This window comes from Callorhinchus milii, unplaced genomic scaffold, assembly GCF_018977255.1.
Source record: "Callorhinchus milii isolate IMCB2004 unplaced genomic scaffold, IMCB_Cmil_1.0 Scaffold10, whole genome shotgun sequence".
Lineage (NCBI taxonomy): Eukaryota > Metazoa > Chordata > Chondrichthyes > Chimaeriformes > Callorhinchidae > Callorhinchus > Callorhinchus milii.
Window position 1 is genome coordinate 14,348,267 of NW_024704751.1, and position 25,437 is coordinate 14,373,703.

General features: G+C 42.1%; 1 protein-coding gene across 2 annotated transcripts; it reads left to right on the plus strand.

Annotated features, from left to right (window-relative positions):
* The first annotated feature begins 3,714 nt into the window (after window positions 1-3,714).
* Window positions 3,715-23,661, plus strand: eya3 (EYA transcriptional coactivator and phosphatase 3). Of its 2 annotated transcripts, none has more exons than XM_042338379.1 (19): window positions 3,715-3,789; window positions 10,717-10,831; window positions 12,818-12,867; window positions 13,499-13,614; window positions 14,054-14,131; window positions 14,523-14,589; window positions 15,115-15,251; window positions 15,673-15,795; window positions 16,544-16,662; window positions 17,002-17,176; window positions 18,101-18,237; window positions 18,526-18,609; window positions 19,098-19,187; window positions 19,527-19,585; window positions 19,997-20,151; window positions 20,685-20,799; window positions 21,162-21,283; window positions 21,781-21,881; window positions 22,502-23,661. In XM_042338379.1, the coding sequence occupies exons 2-19, from the start codon at window positions 10,799-10,801 to the stop codon at window positions 22,580-22,582; spliced, it is 1,842 nt and encodes a 613-aa protein (XP_042194313.1). In that variant the 5' UTR covers window positions 3,715-3,789; window positions 10,717-10,798; the 3' UTR covers window positions 22,583-23,661. The 2 variants fall into 2 exon arrangements, with proteins under 2 accessions (XP_042194313.1, XP_042194314.1); XM_042338380.1 differs by having other exon boundaries at window positions 16,547-16,662.
* Window positions 23,662-25,437: the final 1,776 nt, after the last annotated feature.

The window sequence follows — 25,437 nt, forward strand, 5'->3', positions numbered from 1 at the left end:
GAGTCCTGCAATGTATTGGTTAGAGCGCTCCTCTCACAAGACTTTGGTTCGATTCCCGTGTGGCCCGACACCTTAGGCAAATTTCCTTATTCCGCACGCCTCTGTTTACCTCGCAGTAAGTAGGAACCCGGTTGTTAGTCGATGGGCGGATAGCTTTCCGGGGCTAATAAACCCTCCAAAAATAAATAATTTGGTCACTCAATCCGCGACTGTTTGCGGGTGATTGCTGTGCGCAATTCACACACAAAACACACAGTCAATCCACTTTACAGTATATTCTGTGCAGCTCTTTGAGACGTCTTGATGTGAAAAGGCACTATAATCAAATGCTAGGAATATTATTCTTACCTTTAAAGTTATCACCAATCACAACCAACAATTCATGCTTTCGTATCTATTGTTTCTGATTCCCATTAGCGTAGAGCAGTAATAATAATCCCTCCAAAACCTAAAACAATAATAAATTGGTCATTTTCAATCCATGTCTGTTTGTGGGACATTGCTGTGCGCAATTGGCTGCCGCATTCCCCCACAAATATACAGTCAATTCACTTTACAGTGTGTTCTGTGAAACGCTTTGGGACGTCCTCCCAATATCAAATGCGAGGATTATTATTATTATTATAATACGCTATCAATGGAAGCTCAGACCTTCTTGGTGAGAGAGGGGAAAGCGGAAAAATGCTGTATTTTTGTGTGTGTGTGTGATGTGATAGTGATCAATGTAACACCTGTTGACTTCTGACCTGTTGCTGAACAGCCGGTGAGTTCCTGGATCATATTTCAAGCAAAGCATTTTTTTTAAAGCGAAGCATTTTGTTCATGTTGCCTACGACAGTGAGCATTACGCCACTCAATCCCATATACGCACATCTTCCCATTCACTCCATTGCTCTACCTCTGGCCAAGGCATCCCCTCTCAGGGAACAGAAGCTTCATGACAATCCAGCTCCACTCCAGTCGTTCTCCTGCCCTGATCTATGACCTTGCTCAGAGATGCCCACAAAGATGGTTGGCATTGGCTAAATGTACAAAACTAGGATAGAGTCACCCTGAGCCTTACTCGTGTCTGTAAGGGGTCTGAGATGCTGCCCTAATCCAGAACAACGGAAGTGGAAAATGTGTTCCCTTAGCACTGACATCCCTCAACAGGATCAACGTGGAGGAAAAAGATATTGCCGTGCCCTTCAACATTTAAGAAAAGCATTCAAAAGAACAATTGGTACAAAGCTGATAATGGAGCCATTTATTAACAGTGGATATAATATATATACAATAATCATTTGGTTACTCAATCCACGACGGTTTGTGGGACGCTGCTGTGCATAATTGGCTGCTGCGTTTCGCCCACAAAATATACAGTCTATTCACTTTACAGTAAATTCTGTGAAGCGCTTTGAGATGCCTTAAAGACGTGATAAGGCGTCTTCAAGGTGTGTCAAATGGAAGGATTATTATTACTATAACGGATAACCTCAATTTGAACCCATGTGACTGTCATCTACAAGATATTTTGTGTAGGATAAGAGGGCTCCTTTAACCTCTCAGCCATAGTTGTGGAATGCTGCTTGTATTATTATTATCTCTCCTTGTAACCCAGAATGTTTATAAAACTGTCAGGAACAGACCTCAGATGATTAATGGCTTTCCTTGAAACACCGTTGTATGTGTGTTTATCAATCTTGCTCAATCTGGCGCCCAGGAACTGCTCATTAGCAGCATCTATGGCTCTCTTTCTGGGTGTTTTTTCCTCCGTCTGGCCTGTCAATCAATCACTGAGACATTGGGGAGAGGAGATTTGCAGTAAAGTGCTAACTTTGAAGCCTTGTGTTCGAGTGAAGTTCTCTGGTGGGGAGTTTCTGCAGGATCAGGCGGTTTCTGAGAACATTTCTTCGGAACAGCTGGTTTCCAGATGTCCCGGAGATGAATAGACAGTATGTGATCCATGTACAGACCTGTCATTTGCAACACCTTGTTTTTGCACCCTAGCTGTCTAAAAACACCTGCTTTCTCAACGAATGCAGTACCAATTCTATTTTTCTCTTCTCTTGCTTTGAATATTTCTCAACAGTAGAGCATTGTGCAAATTTCTTTACCATTTTAAGCAATATCCAAAGTTACACTATATCTAGGGTATTGCACAATCTGTTCCTTACTGGATTTTTAGAGAGGACGGACACAACATCAAAGATATTTTTGTCTGAAGTGAAAGGACGAGGAGTTAGTTCTCAATAAGGTATTGGTGAATGTACATTTTGTGTCGCCGAAGCATGTTATATACTGTAATCCTCATCAGGTCAAAGTAAAAGTTGAATGATTGCAGCAGCCAATTTGCACACGGCGACTTCCCCACGATCAGCCACGAAACACATGACCAATTTTATCACGGGATCTCAAGCCTCCAGCCCCCAAACAACACCGTAGAGGCATATTATCAGCCTGGACCTCGAGCTCAACCACCCCCTCCCTAAAGGCAGGACTCGAATGCACAACCTGCAGGTGTGCCACGAGGTGGCGAGAGTGCCACCCGTTCAGCCAGGCTGGCAACTGGGTCTAAGCCCCCGATGACGGTGAGGAGGGGAAATCAGCTGCCGTTGACGGACGCTCGCTGTGACCCCGTGGCAGGGCTCGGCTCGCGGGCGGGCGAGCGAGCGAGAGGAGGACCCGGGTTCGAGTCCCGGGCTGGGCGAAACGTCGGGCAAGTCTCTGTAAATGGAATCTTGTTGTTGTTGTTGTTGTTGTTGTTGTTGTTTGCCCGAGCGGTTGCTGTTAGTCGATGCTCCGGGGGTTCGTAACCCTCCAGAAAATATATAAATAAATATATATATATATATATATACAAATGTACACATGTATAATAATTTGGTCGCTCAATCCACGGCTGAGTGTGGGGCACCGCCCGTGCGCAACTGTAGACAGTCACTACACTTTACAGTGCAGGTCCCCAAAGGATGGGACACCCACTGTAGTAAACCACTTGGTTGATAAAAGGGGGCGGGGACCCGACCCCCGTTGATTGACACCCGCTGTAACCACGTGGTTGAAAAAAAGGGGGCGGGGACCCGACCCCCGTTGATTGACACCGGCTGTAACCACGTGGTTGAAAAAAAGGGGGCGGGGACCCGACCCCCGTTGATTGACACCCGCTGTAACCACGTGGTTGAAAAAAAGGGGCGGGGATCCGACCCCCGTTGATTGACACCCGCTGTAACCACGTGGTTGAAAAAAAGGGGTGGGGACCCGACCCCCGTTGACTGACACCCGCTGTAACCACGTGGTTGAAAAAAAGGGGGCGGGGACCCGATCCCATTGATTGACACACTCACTGCAACCACGTGGCCTTGCTCGCGCCGGGCGGTGGGGGGGGGGTCGGGGGTGTGTGAGAGGAGAGCGGCGGCTCCCTCCCAGGGTGCATCGCGGCGCCGCAATGGCGGACCTCTCCTCTCGCAGCCCCTGAGCGGGAAGGCCGGGGATGCGGCCGGTGTCGCGGGGAGGCTCAGCCGCCGCCGCCGCCGCCGACGACGCCGCCTCTTGGAGGCCGTGACCCGTCTCTGCCGAACGTTACCGTCACATGCGGCATCGGGCGGGGAGAGGGGGGAAACGTTCTTCTCTTCTCCCCCTCCCTCCCTCCCTCAAAAAAACTAACCCCTCACCCTCCTCCTCCGGCGGCGGCGGCACCGTCAGCCGCCACCACCACCACCTGCGAGCGCGGGCGCCCCCGGTTCCCCCCGCCTGGATGGAGCGGCGAGCGAGCGAGCGGCCAGGCTCCGAGTAACCCCCTGCCAAATAGTGAGTACTCCCCCCCCCCCCCCCACCCACCTCTTCAGCGAGCGCAGGAGCGACGCCCGGGGTGGGGGTGGGCCGCGCGCATGCGCCCTGCCGGGGGGAAGGGCACTTCCTGCTAAATAGTGCGCCTTGTGTACAGTGCTGGGGGAGGGGAGTGTGGGGAGGAGAGTGGAGTGAAGGCATCAGCATTGGATCCCGAAGCTAAAAGTTGTGTTGTTTTGAGGGGGTATTAGGTTTCCTTTCCTGTTTTCAGCTTTTGTTTTCACCTGTGTGTTCTGGCATCTGTGGGTGGGTGGGTGGGGGGGAGAGAGAGGACATTGTGCTCTTTTTTTTGTGGGGGGGGGGGTGGGAGATTTTTTTTGGGGGGGAAAAGAAAGCTATTGCTTTGAGGTGTTTTTTTAAAAAAAAATGAGTGGCTTTTTGTTTTGCGTTCCCACCACCAAACTTTGTCTTCGACTGTTTGGTCGCTCTCATTCTTTTTAACAGCCACTTTGCTGTGCTTCTTAAAAGGAAACACGTTTTTTTTTGGTGGGGGGGGGGTGTTTTAAAAATGTCTTCCTGAACCCTCCTAAACCCCTGAGACAAAGCACCTGCATGGAAGTACTGTAGTTATCTTCTTAATCTTAGGACTGGCTTCAGGTAGGTGCCACTCTGAATTGTTGGTGAATTGTTAGGTTTCAAATTGAGGGGCTCATTCTGGACAAGTTAGACTTTATTTTTACAGCACAAGAAGAAGGCCCATGGTGTTGTATTGTACATGTGAGTTATTTTGCGGCTGGACCGTTTAGTTACTTAACTTTGCCAATCGCATCTTTGTTTGTGAAGTTTCTCGTGAACCTGAAAGTGTTATCAACCTGGAAAAAGGCCGGCGCGCATTGCTAAAGTGAAAGAGTGGTCTGTACCAAGGTATTGTACCAAAGGGAATGTCAATACAAAGTTTTGGGTCTCAGAACATATAATTTTTTTACTATCCTTTTGTGGAGTCCTGTAGCTTAATGGTTAGAGCGAGGGGACTTGGATTCAATTAGCCGGCAGGGCGAAACCTTAGGCAAGGTTTCTTACTCCACATGCCTCTGTTTTCCTAGCAGTAACTGGTTGTTAGTCGATCGGTGGATCGCTTTTCTCAGGGAAATAATCCCATATCCTTAGTTTTTTCTATTGTAACACCTTTGTTTGCCTAGCACAAAAATGTAATCACTCAATCCAAGACTGTGTGTAGGACACCGCTGCGTCCAATTGATTCCACTAAATATACAGTCAGTTCACTTTACAGGGTATTCTGTGAAGTACTTTGAGATGTCTCAGACATGCTAAGACATATATAAAATGCAAGGATTATTATTATATTGTTTGACTAACTGACAATTAATGGTTGCTTTATAGAATTTTGCAGGTCATGTTTCCTTGATATTGAAAACTACAGTGTTGTCACGTGATATTTCTCCCAAATAATATTAATTGCTGTGCAATTCTGCTTGCAAATAATGAAGTGAACTTTTTTAAAAAAAATTCTGGGCTTTGTTTCGTTTAACCTGAATAGTTAATCCTTATGAAAATCCCTTCAGTTATTCGCATCAAAGCTTCTCTCTTTTGAGGTGTGAGTTGGCAGGGCTTTTGATGTGGGTGCAGAAAGTTTGTACATAATTTTAATTGACTACTTATTATCACTTCTGTAGCAATGTTCGTTATTCATCTTTGATTTATAACTCCCGGAGTGGGGAGNAAAAAAGCACCTGGAGAAATAAAGTATTGTTTCCACTAGAATGATTGAACAAAATGATTGTGTACAGCCACTTAAGCTGAATTTCTTGAGCTGAAAATATAATCATCTTTTAGTTCATAATGCGCAAATATTATAGATAAAGTGCTGGGGATGAGGCATTGTGTGACACATTCGATTAGAAAATGTACTTTAGCTCTGAGACTCTTCTGAATGAAGACCAAGCTGGATAAACCTGCACTGTGCAAGTTACATACTTTACTGTAGGGTTCACTGGATAGGGTCAGAAATAGGAACCTTGGATGATTTTTTTTCATGTTTCCTATGCTCAAGTCATTATAATTTTCTTATTGTTTTCTTGGGAGATCCTCTGAATGGGGATCAAACCTATGACTCCCAGTCTGTGGCTCACTAACATGGCAGATAACCTGTTAACTGAGCCTCGCTCCCTCCCTTGCCTCATTCAAGACACATCTCAAGACCCTCCTCTTTGACCGTGCCTTTGGCCACCCTCCTACCCCTACCCTCCCTGTTGTCCACTATTGCTTACCTCAACCCCCTTCCCTTGCTCAGGTCCAAAACCTGAATATTCAGCGCCTTGGGACGTTCTCCCCATATGAAAGGCGCAATACAAATTTGGCACAATACAAATGTAAATTTGTATTGTATCAAGGGAGCATCAAATCCTTTTATTTGAATGTATATTAGTATCTATCCATGCACATTGCAGACTGAAATGCCCTATTCTCACATGTGCAAGGTTTGTATTTTTCATCTCAAAGAGGAATTTCAACATCTGCTTATTGAGGTGTTTGTGGAGTCTAGCCAATATAAATGGCATGTTATTAGCAGGTTGTTTTAAAATATGAGAGCTAAAGACTTTTTTCTAAATCTAAGATTGCTGTTCAAAGCATACCTCTTTATGGGTGTGTAAGCATTTGGACTATTAATGAGCCAGCGCCTTTTAGCTGTGTGTTTCTGTTGAAATTTGCCTGACATTTTTCAGTGGTTTATTGATATACTCTGTGGACAATATACAGAGGAGAAAAAAAAAGAGGAGGCTTGAACCCACAACCTGACTCAGAGGCAAGAGTGAAGTAAAATGAGTCGAGTTGACTGATCTACCAGCGTTGAGCTCATTGCCAATTATGATACTCCAGTTCAATACTGAAGGAGTCAGCGATGCTGTCCTTCAGATGAGGTCTCTCCTGCCTGTTCAGGTGAACATTAAAGATGCTATGATGCTTTTTTTCTAAAAAGAGGGAGCTTCTCCCAATGTTCTGGCCGGATACCTCCAGATATATTAGTCATTCAATTTGCCTTGTGCAAATTTAGTCTGGCCTTACACAAACACAGTCACTATATTTGACAGGAATTACTGTTTCAATTTTGTAAGGGTGGCATCCAACGCAAGGACATTACTATGATATCTAAATAAGATTTTACTGTAACGCATTTGAGGCAAAACCCCTCAAATTCCAACATTGATTAGCTTTATGCTTTGCAAGGAATATTATCTCATTACAAAGTTGCACAGTGCACTAAGCACCAGAGGTTAAGAAATGAGTTATCGCTTCAATGTTCACAAAGATTGCACCTTGGTTATAATAGCAGTTTAGCAATGGAGTAACCATTTCAATAAAAGCCTGGTGTTAACATGCATTTAAAGGGTCACCCGGTTGTCGTCACCTCACGGTTAACTGTACCTTCCTTGTCTTAGACAGTAATGTGTTGACACAATGATGAATGAGCTCTTGCTCTTTGCGTTTGCACTTTTCGGCAAAATCCTAAGTCGGTTGCCCCAAAAAATAAACCAAAGTACAAAACGATATTTCAGCTTTGCTTTCCTATTGAACTGCTTGCCAGCCTCTCTCCAGCTGAAGTCATGTTATTTTCGCTGCAGAGGTTTGAGATCTGAAAATAAGTTGAGTGATTTTGGTCTATCGGGAGCTGACAAAGTAGGATTTATAAAGCTGGAAGCGATTTGAGTTTGGGATTTTAAAATAAATGTACAAAAACCTCGGTCAGGCTGGAAACAAAATGCTTTCACAAGTGTTTTTGGGTAGTGGACACATGGTTTAACCCTACCCTCCTCCCAAAAACCTTGCTCAGTAATCGTCTGTTCCCTCCCAACGTGTACCCATTCAATTTTCATGAATAAAATGGATATATCTTGGACTCTGTAGTGGAGTGCTTCAAACTTCTGTTTTCAGGCGAATTTAAAAGAGAATTGTTACTCGGAGCACCTCAGGGGTAAGTTCTTACAAGTCTAGTTACCTTCCCCCCCATTAATAACTGGCCTTAGATAGGTTTCTAGCAATTCTTAATGATAATAATAATCCTTGCATTTGATATAGTGCATTATCACATTGTGAAAATGTCTCAAAGAGCTTCACAGGATATAGTTTAAGGTGTATTGACTGTATTTTGTTGGCGAAACGCAACAGCCAGTTTGCACACAGCAATGTCCCAGAAACAGCCATCGAGCGAGTGAACAATTTTATTTGGGAGATTGCTGGCCAGGACAACAAAAGAAACTCCCTTCTCTTTTCAAATCGTGCCATGGGATCTTTAACGTTCACCTGAACAGGCAGACGAACAGGTTTCCCATCTCATCCGAAGCACGGCACCTTCCGACAATGCAACAACCCTTCCCCCAGCACTGACGACGGGGAGTGACCGTAGGCATGGCAGAAGAGGCAAGTTTTAAGGAGCGATTTAAAGATAAGAGGGAGTGGGGGATGGAGAGGGAGGGATTGAGGCAGTGAGTTGCAGAGGGGTGTACAGTAGCTTTCTTTTAGTTTATGGTTTAATTAGTGGAAATCCTCGTGAATTGCTGCACCAACTGACTGGCAATAAATCTCTCCCTTTTTAAATTACAAAATAAAGGTAATCCCTTGAGGGGTCAATTTTGCGGTATTTCTTAACTGATTTCTTAATTAACACGTGCAGGCAGGGACTTCCTCTGTAAGTATGCCATTCTGACTTGAGGGATTCCAGGTCTGAAATTTAGTTGGGAATGCCATCCCGGCCAGTCTGTGTTGGGGATTTCTTAATTAAGAGCGACTGCACAATTGATCCCCGTGTCAGCTCGGAGACCCTGCTTCTGTCCTTAAGGTAATAATTCACCAATTGCATTAGAGGGCAGGTTTTTGTTTTACTCTTCAGATTGCCAGCAGCTTCAGGGCCGAGGTTGCTCTCTACATCAACATTTTCAGTAAAGATTCTTTAAAGCTTGTATGCTATGCTACTCAAAAATCCTCTAGTATAATCCACTTTGCTGCTGTTCTTCTCTTTCTTTGTCCATATTCTCTTCTTCTATTTGTTATTTTACAACAAAAACAAAATTACATTTGGATAGCCCCTTTCAAGTCACCCCCATTCAGTGTTTTTTTTAAACTTGAGTTTGATTCAGATTTTTTTTTGCCACCCTCACCCTGTGTTTAAGCCTAAAATTTCAACAAATCCAAAAAAAAATACTACCTGGCCACTTAGCTAATTGGGAGACTGAATGCTGCTGTTTGACATGAACAAATTACTGAATGCTCAGTAGTTCCAGTCAGTCCTCATTAAACAAGGACAAAAAACTTGGTTTGCCATTTGTTGGGCTGATTCTCAGCACTTGAAAGGGCTGCTATCATTCCACTAAGAAAAAATATTGTAGACACACAGTAAAACTTGCATATGTCTGGCCTTCATAAATCATTACCATCGCCTAAGTCATACATGCACCTAAGTCCCATTCAGTTTCCTAGCAAAACCATTTAGATTCTTTGCACAAGTCGTATTTTAAAGCAAATCATTCTCCTAACTCGTAACGCTGCTCTCCTATCCTCCATTACTCCTGCACTTTCCGGCTGCATTCAATCACGGGAAACATAGTCTTGACCCACTGCCGCATGTGCAGAAGAACTTCATTTCCTGCGACTCCGGTGCTTGCCAGTAAGGTCGCACGTGATGACAGGTCAAAACTATATTTTCCACGATTTAATGCCTGCCCATAAGTGTGCATGCAGTGACTAGTAAAGACGCATTGAATCGTGGGAAACGTGGTCTTGACCCGTCATCGCATGCGCACTTACCGGCTGCATTGAATTACACATGGACAGTGTAGATTATTGATTACATCGGATTTTGTGCAATTCATACAAGTTTGACCTGCAAGTCGGACTTAAATGTCTTATTGACTGATATGACTTATGTGAGTTGTACCTTGCTAATCTGCTGTAATAAATATCACTTCTCTATTGTGGTTAACTTGTCTTCCCTATGTCCACGAAAATTCAGTGAAGGTTTCAGTTAGTGCTTGTACCTCTGTGTACTGGGGCAATTGTTTGCGTAAGAAGTCGATTGTGGATTTGTGCATTGCGGAGGGCAGGGCTTGAGTGAATGGAAAGGAATAGCGGTTGCTCTTTATCTCTAAGGTGTGTTCGTGGTGGTTGTAACCTTAGTTTGGGACTTTAATCTCCTCCCTCCCTTAATAAGTCAGCTTTGCAGACATGAAAGGTGTTTGAACAGAAGGATTGTACAGTCGCCAGGTTTAATGGTGCCGTGTACTTTTAAACTTGTCTAATGCTGTGCGGTCGTTCCAAACTACTACCGGGCGGAGGCTTTGCACAGAAATTGCAGCACAGTTCGAAATGTCGATTTCGATAAACGTTATTTTCCCCCCTACCCTCATGAAAATAAAATGTAAGTTAGAAAAATTCACCTCAGGAGCTCCAGTTTTTTTTTGTCTACCTCACCAATCGCTCACATGTCTTGTCTGCAGTCCCGCTGCCCTCATTTACTTTTTGGGCCACTTATATAAGTGAACTAATTTTAAACCAGGTTGAATCATATCAGATTGCTTATTGGCGAGGTGAATTGTGGCAAATCGCTCGATATGGCTCGGATAATCTCAAAAGTAGAAATAAAATTAAGTGCTGTATCTAGACGGACAGCTACACGTGACTGTGATTTCCAAGTCATTTCACGTGCTGCTTTATTTCACGTATGTCGCTTTTTACCTCGCTGACCTTAATAATAAAAGGCTTGCTTTCATTTTTTTCCCTTGTTTGGTGTATGATAGGGTTTCTCTGAAGGTTGGGTTTCATGTGTTAACAGATTTAAAACGATAAACCTATGTGGTTTGAAAATGTTTTATATAACAGATAACCTTTTGTGACAAATCCCTTCAAAGTATATAAGGCTGTGAACATTTTTGACAGGCACTGTAGTCTTTGAAGACGAGCAAGCATCACTGCTCTGCGTCCTCACGCAGAGAGGAGTGGCAACAGACCTGCAACTTCAATGGAAGACCCACAGGATTCACAGGACAGGCCTGTAAGTATTACACAGCGCTTAGTTTTGCTTAAGGCTTAACAAAGTTCAGCGTGTGTCTTTTGCTCTTCTCCATTCCATTTGGTGTTTAAGCTACATTTATAGTACAGGACAATCTGCTGTTCATCTGAACTTGTCGGCTCACTTTTTGCATTCCTCTCGTAGGTATGTTTGTAATTGACATTGACTGCTTGACCATGTGGCTTCATAAATACTAAATCAGCATCAATTGTGCCTGTGTGTGGCCTCTTACATTACAACAGTTGCATTCATGCTGCAGATGTTTCTATGCTCTGTATCAATGTTAGAACCTGCAAGCATTTGCTTTTCTTTCTTTTGTCTTTTCTCCCAAACGTTGAATTACTCTTTGGTGCCCTGCACCTGTTGTAAACTCTTAGTACAGATTCAATGGTATTGAGTAGTGGCTTTTAATGACCGGCTGAGCTCGCAGCTTTGTGATAGTGGAAGCTTTTTCTGAATCTTACTGAAAAAGTTTGTTAGATGCCGACAGTAGAATCATATTTCACATTTGTTAATTTTCTTTAAATGCGCTCCATTTTCTTTGTTGCTTTACGGTGCATTTCTTTTCCTCCTCTTGGCTTGTGTGGCAAAGGTAGACTTGAGTTTCAACTATTCCTTTGAATTTTTCCCTTTGTACTTTAACTTTCCTGAATGGAGTAGGTTTGCAGACTTCCTGGTCGAAGGAGAGTTTCTTGCAATGCTTAAACCTTCTACTACGTGGCTGCTATGTAATATCGTTGTTGACAATGCAAATAAATTAATATCACTGGCAGCCCCAGTGAGCAGGAGGTTCCTGTGAAAGTTCTTGATTTTTAATGCACCTGTATAGTACATGATTATAGATGTGTATTTCATCCAGATCTCCTCCCTCCCCCACCACACACACACAGACACGAAGAAAATAGAGTCTTTACCTTCTTAACAAACCTAAATGCTTTTGCCTGCGACTCCAAACACATTTCACTCTTTTTAGGATGTTGTTGTGAATATGTGAGTTGGTCCCATAGCTAGGCAGGGGGTGACGTTTAAGCTTGTGCTTGCTGTAGTTCTGGCAACCTGTATTTGAACCACTTGAGCACAGCATTATTTGCCTGCATTTCACGTCAAACCAACATTTTATGCTGTGATGCGGCACAGAGTATTGAACTTTGTGGCAGCATTAAAAGTGCAAAGCAGTTTGACCGTTTCTAATTTTGGCACTGATAAAACGAGTGATGTGGCATATTATTTTCTTGCGCTTAAAATAATGTGATTTGTGTCCTTTTCATCAAAATTGTCGAGCAATTTCAAAATGTTCTGTTCTCCTTCAAAACACAGGCACTCGGGTGTATCTAAACATCCTTGTCTCAATAGCTCAGAAGTGCAAAGCTTGTAAGGATCTCCTTTCACCACATCCTCAATTTCTTCTATTGTAATGCCTCTGTTTACCTAGCAAAAAATAATAAGAATTTGGTCATTTTGGTGGCTGTTTGTGAGATACTGCTGTGTGCGATTGGCTGCTGCGTTTTGCCCACAAAATATAGTCAATTCACCTTACAGTATATGCTTTGAGGCATCTCGAAGAGGTGATAAGGCGCTATGTCAAAGGATTATTATAACGTTGTGATGGCTGTATGACCTTTTTAGGGTATTTTAAGCAAATGCCTTTTTTAATGTCTGAATTCGAGTGAAGTCATTTCCTAATTGCATGTTTACAGGTCCGCAAGTAGAAATCATAGCATTAGTGGTATATTGGCATGCTTCCTTGCCAGATTCAGTTGTCACACAGATTGTAGTCAGCCTATTAAAAGAGGAGCAATTTTGTGCTAATTTTCAATCAGATTTTGCTATGCCTGGATTTCTTTTATTGATTACCTTTTTGAGTGATTGAAAGAATAGTGGAGTGGGAAGATTGACACTGTATTTAAGGTCTGCTAAACTCTTTTTGCAACTAGGAAACTGAATTACTGTTTGCTCTGTCGTTTGCAGGTGAAAAAGGCAAGGCATGAGTTGGATACTTCAGAAGAGAAAAGTTTAAGGTGCGTCCATGTGTGCTTGAAGTTTTCAGTGCGTGTGTATTTGATTTACTATCAAGCTACAAATATGAAAATTGTCTAACCCTTCTGACCTCCAGTCCTTGCCAATACTTTGCGAAACCTTAGGCAATTTCTTTACTCCCTATACCTCTGTTTAGCTAGCAGTAAGTCAGAGCCCTGTTGTTAGTCGATTGGCAGATTTCTTTCTGGGGGTAATAGTTCCTCAAAAAAAAAACATTTGTCACTCAACCCATGACTGTTTGTAGGACACTTCTGTGTGCAATTGGTTGCTGGGTTGCACCCTCAAAATAGTCAACAAATTCTGTGAAGCACTTTGAGATGTCTCAACGACATAATAATGCGCTATATCAAATGCAAGGATTATTATTGCTTCAAGGTTAGTTGATATACTGTTCTCAGTTTTTTCGTTTGCTTTGGCTAAAATTAATGTACAGTCCACTGTAGTGACTGAATATTTGTAGATAAACTAGAGAACTGTGGACAAAGAAAATGTTCAACTTGGGCAATCTTTTCTTTCCTTCAAAAGTGTCGATTTTTTTAAATGATCAGGGTTAAAAATAATAGCCCCTAAAGTTAGTTCAGTAATTTCTTTTATTTCTCTCTACCGATGCAGGACTGGGGAAATGCAGAACTTAATCAGACTTCAGAATCAAAGCAGTGGAAATGAAATCCAAAAGTCTGAGTCCAGCAGCCTGGCGAGTGATTTAACTGTGCTGAATGAGCCAGAAGGTGGGTTGAGCTTCGAATTACCTCTGGATGGTTGAGTTCAGATTATTCCCTTCCTCCTCTTTCCTCACTCTTTCCTAATACATACTGTTTGGAAATAGCGGCATGAATTTGATGAATTATCGATGTCCTCACTAACGGAAGCTGGTCTTGTGCTGGATTAGTCTGAGAATGCTCAAGTCTACCTTTTGACCTCGCTATCGGTCATCTTTCCCCTTCCATCCCTCTTGGCTCCCATCCCTCTTGGCTCCCATCCCTCTTGGCTCCCATACCTCTTGGCTCCCAGCCCTCTTGGATCCAATCTCCAGCTCGTGTGCCCAACCAGTACTGTTAAGCGCTTTAGGATGTATGTATATTATATACACAAGACATAAAATTTCATGGTATTTCAATGCAGACACCAAACATTTTTATTTACATTTTTTTTATCTTGCTTGTCTAGTAAAAAACGAAGCAGTGCAAGGTACTGAGTCGGAAACTCCAACAGGAGATAGATCTGGTGAACCGTATCCAGACTCGGGTAAGAATTCGATTTTCACACTTGAAATTACTCTAAATTAAACTTTTTTACGGAAATGTTGTTGGGATATCTGCATGGAGAAGCAGTTAAATGACATTGTTGTAAATCTTTTTTTTCTCTCCCAAGCGATTTCTGATTTTCATCGCGAGCACCAGCTGCTCTCACAAACGCTTGTGATTAAACACTTAAAAGGTTTTTTAAAAAGGAAATGTATTTCCTGTCTTTCAAAGGTTTGGTGGCGCTGGGCTTACTTTAGAAGCACAGGTGTGTGTAGAACGCACTGTAATGCGGTTGAAGTGGAATTGTGTAATAATAAAGAGGCTTTTCTCTTGTTTATGTACTCTTGATTTTAATAATCGAGTTGAATATTCTCCATTGTTTTTTCTTGCAGTTATAACGTGCTCGGGTTACAGTGCACGGGTGCCAAATCAAGATAACGTGCTAATGTTTCCTGCAAAGTGAGTTTCAATTTAAACAATTTACATGTTGCTTTAATTGCTATGAAACGCGTTTGAGACTCTGATGTGGTGAGGTGCTGTATAAGTGCACTTCTCTATTTGATTGGAACTTGTTCTGCTTGTTCTTTATTCCCTCCATCTCACCATCTATGGCAATGGCCCATCTCTGCCTTCCCCAAATCTCTTTTCCTTGCCCTCAAAACCCTCGTAAAAACCTCTCTCTGACTGTGCCTTAAGGGTTAACATCCTTAAGTTCTCCTTCCTCTACTCCTTGCTCAGTGTTCCCCTCTGTTTCTGAGACTTTTAGCCTTACTTTCAGTTTCCTTACGGTTTAAAAATGTTCACACACCAGTCCAAATAATTAAAAGACTGGTGTTCTCAAAGTAATGTTTGATCAGTAATAATGTGACTGTTTTCAAATGCTTTAACCTTGTGCACTGTTAGATTATTTTCAATGATTTTAGTTTCTTGTTGAGTGGTGGAAAAAGATTTTATTGTGCGAATATAACTTATTTAATTTTTTAGGCCATATCCACACGTTTTTTCTCCACCAATAGTACAAACCTCTTACACTGGACAGCCTCGGTATCCAGCGGTTCAGCAACCTGTATCCTATACTGCATATTCTCAGCCAAACCAGCCTTATGGACTACCTCCCTTTGGTAAGCGAATCTGATAGCCATCCTTGTTGATCACTTGGTTTTTGTAAGATTTGAATGAGGGGTAGGAACTGCAGGAGGAGTGCAATAATAGCCTACAAATAGCAGGAAACTGCAGGTCTAAGGACGTAAGATGGGAAACAAAGTGTTGTGTGTGTAAATACATTTTAAAAAATGAACAGGGAACAAGGTTGAATACAAAATGTAACCTAATGTGCTGGAGAAAGGAAAGGGAATGACACCTGGTATAATGACACCTGGTATCTTCCTTCGTCCTGGTGTATGAATGTCTGTTTCACAACTGCACTCAGTATGACAGACGGGCATGATCCATCTTACACCCGAGAGAGATTTGAATGTCATCATATGTGTTTGGTAACTTGATGCTAAGTTGTTAAAAGGAGTAACTGCTATTTCGCATTAGGTGCGTTGTGGCCTGGTGTGAAAACAGAGGACGGATCCACCAGTCAGCCTGGATACCTCAGTTACAGTCCAAGCTTCAGCTCAAACCAAACCAGCCCAGCACACTATTCATATCCTCTTCAAGGTACCTATCAAACCTATCTGCAGATAATAATAATCATTGCATTTGATCTAGAGCCTTATCACATCTTCGACACGTCTCAAAGCGCTTCATAATAATTCATAATAATAATAATTCATAATAATAATCCCTCCAAAAAAACAATAATAAATTGGTCATTTTCAATCTACGACTGTTTGTGGGACATTGCTGTGCGCAATTGGCTGCCGCGTTCGCCCACAAATATACAATCAATTCACTTTACAGTGTGTTCTGTGAAGCGCTTTGGGACGTCCTCCCGACGTGAAAAGCGCTATATCAAATGCAAGGATTATTATTATAGAATAAACTGTAAAGTGAATTGACTGTATATTTTGGTGGGCGAAAGGCAGCAGCCAATTGCGCAAAGCAGTGTCCCACAAACAATCGTGGGTTGAGTGAAATTATTTTTATTTTTTGAGTACAAGGGGACCAGTGTTGAAGTATAGAACTATCTCTTTATGAAAACAAGGTAGAAATAATTGATATTTGCAGCAGTTTTTAACTTATACACTGAGTTACTTTCCACCAACTGAATCTTTTATCAAGTGTTTTGCCCACAAAAAATACTGTCAGTCCACTTCACAATTTATCTTGTTAAGCGCTTTGAGATATCTCAATGGTGTGAAAAGGTGCTATATCAAATGCAAGGATTATCATGATATTATTATCTTCATACTAAGGTGCAATATCAAATGCAAAGGTTGTTCTTATAAGCCAACTTTTTTTTTAGCAGGTTCAAGTTTCACCAGACCTGGTCTTTATTCTGCTCCTCCTCCTCCCCCTCCTTCTGCAGCTGCTGCTGCTGCGACCGTGGTCACAAGTACTGCAGCTCCCAGCAGTTCCAATCAGGTACACTGCGCGCTGTTCCGCAAGCGCTCTGTCCGAGACGCAACCCTGCGTTACGTCAGCGCGACAACAGCTTGCGTTTATCGTGGCGTCCCAGAGGGCTTGAGTCCCAGACTCCCAACGCAAATTGTCGTTGCTGGTTTTAAAAAAAATTACAAAAAAAAAACAAATTGCCCATAAAAACGTTCCGTTTTTTTAAAAAAAATTGCAGTCAGTCCAAATCCCTAACTGTCCAACGGCTTGGGATGTCCTCCCCACATGAAAAGTGCTCTGGGATGTTACCCTATGTGAGTGGCACTATATAAATGCAATTTGTTGTTGAAGTTGTTGTTGTTTCTGCAGGATTATCCTTCTTACACATCTCTTGGGCAAAGCCAATATGTGGAGTATTATCCCAATTCGAACTACAGCACTGCAGTGGCCACGAACGCCAGCAGCGTCTCCACCACCGCCACCTACCCGATGCAGAAACTGCAGGCGGAGGTTTCTGGTCTGTCAGGGGAGGGCTTTCAGTCAGGTAAGTCTGCTCACGTGGCTCTGGCACGGCCTGAAGTTCTGCTTGTAATTTGATTTCTTTCTTGTGTTGAGAGAATGTGTGTGTTGTGAAGCTTTATGTACAATAGGGTACGAGACTTAAACATAGGGCCCCATCTTCATATCACCAACAAACCTTTGTTTATTCGTCTCATTGCTATCTGCCGGAGAGGAATCCACTTTAGAGTTTGCCTATGTAGCTACCGCTAGTTTCAAAAGTTTGTATTGGGTGCACGCTCTTCAAGATGTTTTGATGCATTTAGGCACAGTTTCGAACACAAGTTTTAATTGATTAAAAAGGTTTTTTTTTAAATTATGAAATATATTTGGCAAACTTCCCAGGTGAATCTCCAATTGTGCTAGGAAACGAGAGGGAATGAGATTTACTTAGCCTGGCTTGCTTGATCAACTAGATTAATCACTTTCATGCACAGGATTATTAGCACGTGGAATGCTTCGCCTTCTGTGGCTATTGAAGCTAAAACCATAGGATTTGATAGCGATTTGCAACAGGAACAATATAAAAGGATACGTGGAAAGAGCCGGGAATTGGGATTAGAGAAGATAACTCCATTGTATGATCTGCCACCAGTCAAATAGCCTCCTCTAGTCCTGTAGTTTCTTGGATCAATGCTACAAAAAGTTCAGCCATTATCTACAGAAGTAAAACTCCCCGGGTCAGTAATTGCTTTGGCAGATTGCCTAAAGGACAAATCCTGTTGTTAGAAACAGAATGATCGTTTAAAGAATCAGGTCAGACAGTGATGGAAATACGATTCCCTTGAGCAGGAAAGCTTTAAATGGCTTTAAATAAAGCGCGTGACCTTTTGCTGTTATTAGACTCAGCAGATGATTTATCTGAATTCTCTTTTATTCCCCCCCCCTCCCCAAATACCCCTCTCTCTAGGCGAATCTGGTCCGGCTCAAATTCTGTCACCAACAGCACTGAAGGAACTTGAACAATCTCGGAAGAATGTTGGTGGAAAATCCAGGGGGAAAGGGAAGAAAAGTTGTTCGTCACCATCACCTGATAATGAACTGGAGGTCTGTGTGGAGATTAACTAGTCTTTATGTGTGTGTGTGTTTAGAAACAGAAACAGGAGTAGGCTATTCAGCCCCTCGAGCCTATTCCGCCATTTTATAAGATCATGGCTGATCTGTACCTCAAGTCCAGTTACCCGCCTTTGCCCCATAAGCCCTTAATGCCCTGACCTAACCGATATCTATCTATCTGTGGCTTGTGGTCAAGAACTGCTTAATCATTAATCTGTTTATTTACTAATTCCTGCAATATGCCAAATTGAAATGTAGTTCTCTCTTATTTCGCTGCAGAGGGTGTTTGTCTGGGACTTGGATGAAACCATCATCATCTTTCATTCACTGCTTACCGGGTCATATGCACAAAGGTTTGGGAAGGTAAGAAAACTTTGCCTCTGTGATGTAAAGCTGGGTCATTTCCTGCAGAGCTGAACATTGAAGGAAAGTGTCTTGAAAGCTTGTAGTAAATTAAGGAATCTTATCATTTTTTTCCACGCTCGCTTTATTAATTCAAAGTAAGTTATTTGTTGTGTTCAGGACAGTGTGGCATGGGTGGGCACACAGTTGACCGGCATCCATCTTAGACATCCTAATTGTGTTCGGAGACCTATATTTAAGTGCCAAATGCAACCCCAAGTGAAGGGTGCTGTATAAATGCAAGTCGCTGTTATGGTTGCATTTTTAATGCTGATTAGTTGGTTAGTTTCCCTATTCTTCCATCTCTTTTCTCAATAAATACATATACAGTAGAAAACAAACTTACATTTATGTAGCACCTTTCACATCGGGAGGACGTCCCAAAGTGCTGGATTTACAATGTTGCGAAAACGATGCCCTGGACCTGACTGGTTCTGATTGCCTTTCAGGACTCGTCCTCAGCGCTAACGTTAGGGTTACAAATGGAGGAGATGATATTCGATCTCGCTGACACACACTTGTTCTTCAATGACTTGGAGGTACGTGGCTGCCTCTTTGTGGCCAACATCCCAGACGCGTTGACATTGAAGTCGCAATGTAAAAGCTGAAGTCAGTTGCAGCTTCGGGGAGACTCTGAAGGCTGTTTGTGGTACAGTAGACTCACAAGTCGTATCAGTTGGGACCATACATTTAATATGACTTCTGCAAAGTATAAGTGATGTCAAACTTGCATAGAATGGGACTTGGGCAGATGTATGACTTAGGCGATTATATGATTTATACAGTTCAGACTTCTGCGAGTTTCACTGTATTAGACATTTGGGTGTGCTGAATTTTGTTTAAGCGTAATTTTCATTTCTTCTCTGACCTTTCAACAGGAGTGTGATCAGGTCCACGTGGAAGATGTTACAGCAGATGATAACGGACAAGACTTGACGTAATTTTTATCAATATTCCTTGTTTTGTTTAAAAGATTTCACTTTGCCCATTCGCGTTTTTAGATGGATTTTTGTCAATGACTTTCTTTTTCCCGCACCCCCTCCCCCCTCTTCCTTTCCCTCGACATTTGCTTGGTGGTGTGAGCTTTTTGCGTGCATGCATATTAGGGTGAAACAGCACTGGATTTCAGCACAACGCAGCAGTGGTCACCCATCTCGAGTGGCGTTTTGCAGGGCAGTTGGGAGGAATGAGAGGAGAACTCAACAAAGCAGGAGAAATGCAACCTCCAAAGAAGGCACTGTGTTGCACAGAGCCAAACTCAATTCATTAGGCAGCGCCAGAAATACATAGGTCTTCGAGCTCCAGGCAGTAGGAAGCTTTTTAAGATATATTTCATTCTTCGTTTCAGCGACTACAACTTTGCTAATGATGGTTTTCGTGGGTCGAGTTCAAGCCTTACCTCAGGAGGTGGTGTCCAGGGAGGCGTTGACTGGATGAGAAAGCTGGCCTTTCGATATCGACGAGTAAAAGAAATGTACAACTCACACAGTAGTAATATTGGAGGTAAGCTTCCTTAGTGCTTTCCGACATTTTAGCACATGAGCTCCTTCGGTCATGAATTGCTGGTAGCAGTGTGAGCCGCCTGTTCCATCCAGTGAAAGCTATCTTAATATTAACGCTAGGAATTGTCCTGCTGATCTTTACTGAATTACTGTTATTGTCTAGCTAAACCTTGTGCGCGTTCAACAAGAAGAATAATGTCCTTAAGCACCTTGACGTGGAGTATCTGAGTCTATTCTCAATATAATCTTTATTAGAACATAATAGAACATTTCGGAGATTTGCTAATTCTCAAATATGTGTTAGCTGCTTCCGTTGTTCTCATTGGCTTTCTACATTGTCTCAACATTTACTAAATGTTTGAGAATTGAGGTTGCCAGTAAGTGTAGGTTTTGTCTCTCTCAAGTTTCAATATTCGTGCCACTGTCGAATTATTTGTTATAGATTCAATGTATTTTTTATTTGGGTTCAGAATTACTTGCCCTGCTCAGAAGATTACTATAACAGAATGTAATAAACTCCCCTTATTTCAACAGGCCTGTTCAATCCAACCAAGAGGGATTCCTTACAGCAGTTAAGAGCAGATGTGGATGTTTTAACAGACTCCTGGCTGGGAACTGCTTTGAAATCACTCTTGCTAATTCAGTCAAGGTAACAACAACTTGCATTTGTACAGAGTCCCTCATGCAGGGTAATGTCCCAGCGCTTGACAGAGGGGAGCACGATGCCAGCCTGGTGGGATGTTGCTGCAGGCACGGTCGAAGAGGAAGATCCATTAGGAAAAACATTTATTATAATAATGATCCTTGCATTTGATATAGTGCCTTACCACGTCATTGAGACTTCCGAAAGCGCTTCGTAAAATATATTGTATAGTGATTGACTGTGTATTTGTGGGTGAAATGTGGCAGCCAATTGCGCACAGCAGTGTCCCACGAACAGTCGTGGATTTAGACGTTTAAAACGCCACTGTTCTGAGTCTGTTTTTTGTTTTTTGTGGGTTTTTTTTAAAGAAGAAACTGTGTTAATGTCCTGGTCACAACGACGCAGCTGGTCCCAGCTCTGGCTAAGGTGTTGCTGTACGGATTAGGTGAAATTTTCCCGATTGAAAATATTTACAGTGCTACGAAAATAGGTGAGAAATTCAACCCAGTACTTTTGTTTAATCTAAAGTTGCGCTTTAGACAGTTCGATATTTATGTTGTAACAGATTTTTTAAAAGAAGGTTGATCAAACCCATTGATTCAATTACAAGGAGGTGATTTCTTGAGTGGAATTGATTCATCAAAAACAACAAATTATATTTGTATAGAGTCTTTCACGACGGGAGGTCATATCAAAGCATCCCAATCAGCTGTAGCATAAATTCAGATTATGATCTGATTTTGTTTTTTGTTAAACGTTTCTTTAATGATTTTGCATCGCACCAAAATAAAGACTGATTTATGGTTTGCCACTGACATCACTACCTGCGCAAGCAAGTGCAACTGACTTAACTGCGCAAAGGAAATCACATCAGGGAACCTCCCATACATAGCTAGAGTGGAGATAGATCTGTATGTAGCCCGTGCACACTTTATTAACCTCAGTAGACAAGATTCCTGCCAAAGCTGAGACGTGTCTCTTTTGCAGGCAAAGAAAGCTGTTTTGAGCGCATTGTATCCAGATTTGGGAAGAAGGTCACCTATGTAGTCATTGGAGACGGCCGAGACGAAGAGTATGCAGCGAAAAGGGTAAAAGTACAATACATTTCCCAGGAACGCTTTACGGGGAAAGCGAGTGAATTAGCACACTGTGGTTAGGCTGCCTGCACAGTGAAAGCTGATGCCAGACGTGCTCTGTCAGCGGTTCAAGGTGTTGAACATCATCTGCTGTTTTCATTCATTGGATTGGGTTAGGGATGCAATCCATGTTTCCATCTATATCTGGTTGCATATTGTCATCTGCTGGATGCCAGTAAATAATGTAACTTTATGCTGGTTAAGTACACATCATCACTATCGTCATCACTTAAAAAAGGGAAGAGCAATGGAGAAGATTTATATAATAATCATCATAATAATCCTTGCATTTGATACAGCGCCTTATCACATCTTAGAGATGTCTCAAATCACTTCGCAGAATATACCGTAAAGTGAATTGACTGTGTATCTTGTAGGTGAAATAATAATGATAAATAAATATGAAGGGTGACCCGTTTACAGCTCTGAACTCAATTTATAATGTGCAAGGTTGAAATCCAACGCCTTGGGACATCCTCTTGACATGCAAGTCGCTACACAAATGTTATTAGCTATTGACTTTTTTTAAAATAATATATTTTAAACGTGCAATTTTTTTGTTTAAATTCCAGCACAATATGCCGTTCTGGAGAATAGTGAATCACGGTGATCTGATATCCCTGCATCAAGCTCTGGAACTGGACTACCTGTGATCGACTGGGCAAGAGACTGCATCAGCGGACGTACACTATTTGAGAGCAGACCACTGATTTTGTTGTTAGCAATTCTGCTTTATGCCCCAACACAAGCCAGTAGTGAATGAAACAGTCGAACTCTTATGACGACCTTCTTCTGGTTGATATCAGGAAAAAAAAATTCAAAAAACGCAGGTAAATTGTCACAGGAATTCTACAGAGTTAAATTATCACTTTTTTTTCCCAAAACAAAAAAGAAAAGAAAGAAAAACGTAATCCATTCACGTGCATCACGACACCCGAGTTTCTGTTGATGTGTTAATGCACTGAAACTTCTGCCTCTGTTGCCCTGGAGGCTTTGTGCAAACATCCTTTGGTTATTACTGTAGAAACCTTCCTGAATATCTCTACCCTTCAGTACTACCTACAGACGTGCCTGGACAGTGCTTACATACTGGAGGAGCCTCCCCTTTGGCTGAAGTAGTGATTGGAGATGCGTTCGACAAGAGACTGAAAGGAGTACTTCTGTTTACTTCTTTACTTACTGACATTCGTTTGAGTTTGGGTGTCTCTTTTTTTTAAAATTGTAATTTCCAGTAGTGTTTTATTTTCTTCCTATGTTTAAAAAAAAATAAAAAGAAAAGAAAATCTTTCTAAGATAGTACGGTAACAGCAACTCCCTAACAGAATGTCTTTGGGGATGAGATACAACACGATGCACTGTGGTAGGCCTGTTTGTTTCAAGTCACCCCTGGTGTTTGAATGGGGAGCGGGAGGGGGCGGATGGGAAATATTCTTGAATTTCAAAGTCTCAACTCTTTTTCTCCCCATCTCCTCCCTAAAGCTCAAATAGTTTTTAGTTTGATTTGGGGAACAGCGGAATCGCTGTATTAGTGATTTTGTTCTGTTGCCCCGCTAAGCAGCGTTGTTCCTTGAGAAATATTTTTACTCGATTAAGTGAACTTTATTATGCTCCTTTTTAACTCCCCAAATGCAATCCCCAGGAAGTATCTGGTTTCAGCAACCTGGACATTTGAGGTGCAGGGTAATAATGTGTACTAGTTCATTTCTAATGATTAAAGAATCTGTAGAACAAATACTTGGCTGGACCCATTGCTGTTCAAGTTTTGATACGCTTTCAAGCTATTTATTCTACCACTGCAGAATGCCAAGTGGAGTGAATCCAATTCTGATTTGAGTTTCATCTGCCCCAATACATTCTCTAACCATTGATGAAGTGCGAAGGGCATCAAAAAAGATGGACTCGAATTACCATTTGAAACGGGATGGCTTCCAAGGCGAGCGTCCAGTGCATAGGGAGATGTTAAATTGCGAGATGAGTAATTAGGCTCAAACCCTTTAGGTTTGGATTCCAACAATAGTTTACACACCATCGCTTGTACTTAAGAGGATCCGTGTTGGAGCTACATTAAGACATTTCGACCACAAAACATACAGTCAGTTCACTTCATAGTGTATTCTGTGAAGTGCTTTGAGACGTCTCAACGACCTGATAAGGCGCTGTATTAAATGCGAGGATTATTATTATTAATAATAAAACCTACCTTGCGATTTTCCCCTGTTGGTTCCTCCTTTTAATAGCTCTGATTCTAGCCGTTCCTCAGCCGAAGCCCCTTTTGCTGATGATTTCCCTTTCAATTTCACCTTGTGTTTCCTTCCGCTTTTTATCTACCGTTCCATCAGCTGTCCCTCCTTTTCTTACCATTCTTGTGTTCTCTGTCTGTTTCACACCCCCACCCCACACCCACCCCTCACCTCCTATTTCCAGAATGCCTTGTTCTCACACTCTGTTGCTGCTCACAACGGAAATGGGGTGAGTGTGAGGAAATTCTACGGAGCTAAATACAAGAACCTCTGTAGAGTTCCTGCAAAAAAAAAGGTGATCATTTAACCCTGTAAAATTCCTTCCTCACACCCATCCCATTTCTGTTTGAGCAGAGACAGTGTGAGAACGTAAGACACTGCCTTCAAATTGCAAAAGAGTTTTACATTGGCGGGGAAACAAAGTATGTTGAATCTCCTATTTTCAAGTTGTGGGCAATCTTATCGAATGCAAGGATTATTATTATATACAGAGGTGAGCACATACTATCAACTACTGCAAAGGGTTTCAGTTTTTATGTGAAGACTGTGCATTTGTAGGCAAAAGGATGGATGGATGTGGCTTTTTACCTTGGCACAAGTTTTTTTCTGGCTGTGGCTGCCATGAGGTGTGCAGTTAAGCCTGATACGGAAGACCGAGCTTGTCAGTCTGTCCCACAGCAACTAATGTCAATTTCTCACCCTCACCCAATGGATACCAAGGATTTTAGTTTATTCGATCACATATTTTGCTAATAACAAGGAAAGGATTCCCCCTGGACTATTGAAATGCATTCAAGCGCAACTCAGTACAAAAAAATAATAAAATGTTTCCCGATGGCAATCTAAATAACATTCTCACTGTCGACGTGGATATAATAAAATGATCTACGGTATTAAAATTAGAGAGCTCAGAGGCAAGTGGGAACCTCAGCTTCTTTCCCGACCCCTGAGAAACTTGTCAGTAGAATTTAGCTTTTAAGGTACCGATTGGTAAATTCAGCTGATGGACCAGAGTGGGAGCTTCGAACTGATTTAATTTGCAACCTTACCTTGAGGGTTTTGAGTAGAAGTTACTGTGATTATACTGTGCCTCGGTACCTCTCGCCCTGTGTGTGTGTGTGTGTGTGTGCGTGTGCAGTTTTTTTTTTCTAGGATTTTCTTTTTGTAAAGCTTGACGGAAAGAATGTGTATCAAGTGGATTTTACACTGTGCCTTAAGTAGTGACTGCTGAGTTTTTTTAAAAAAACAGAAAGAAAAACAGTGCAGAG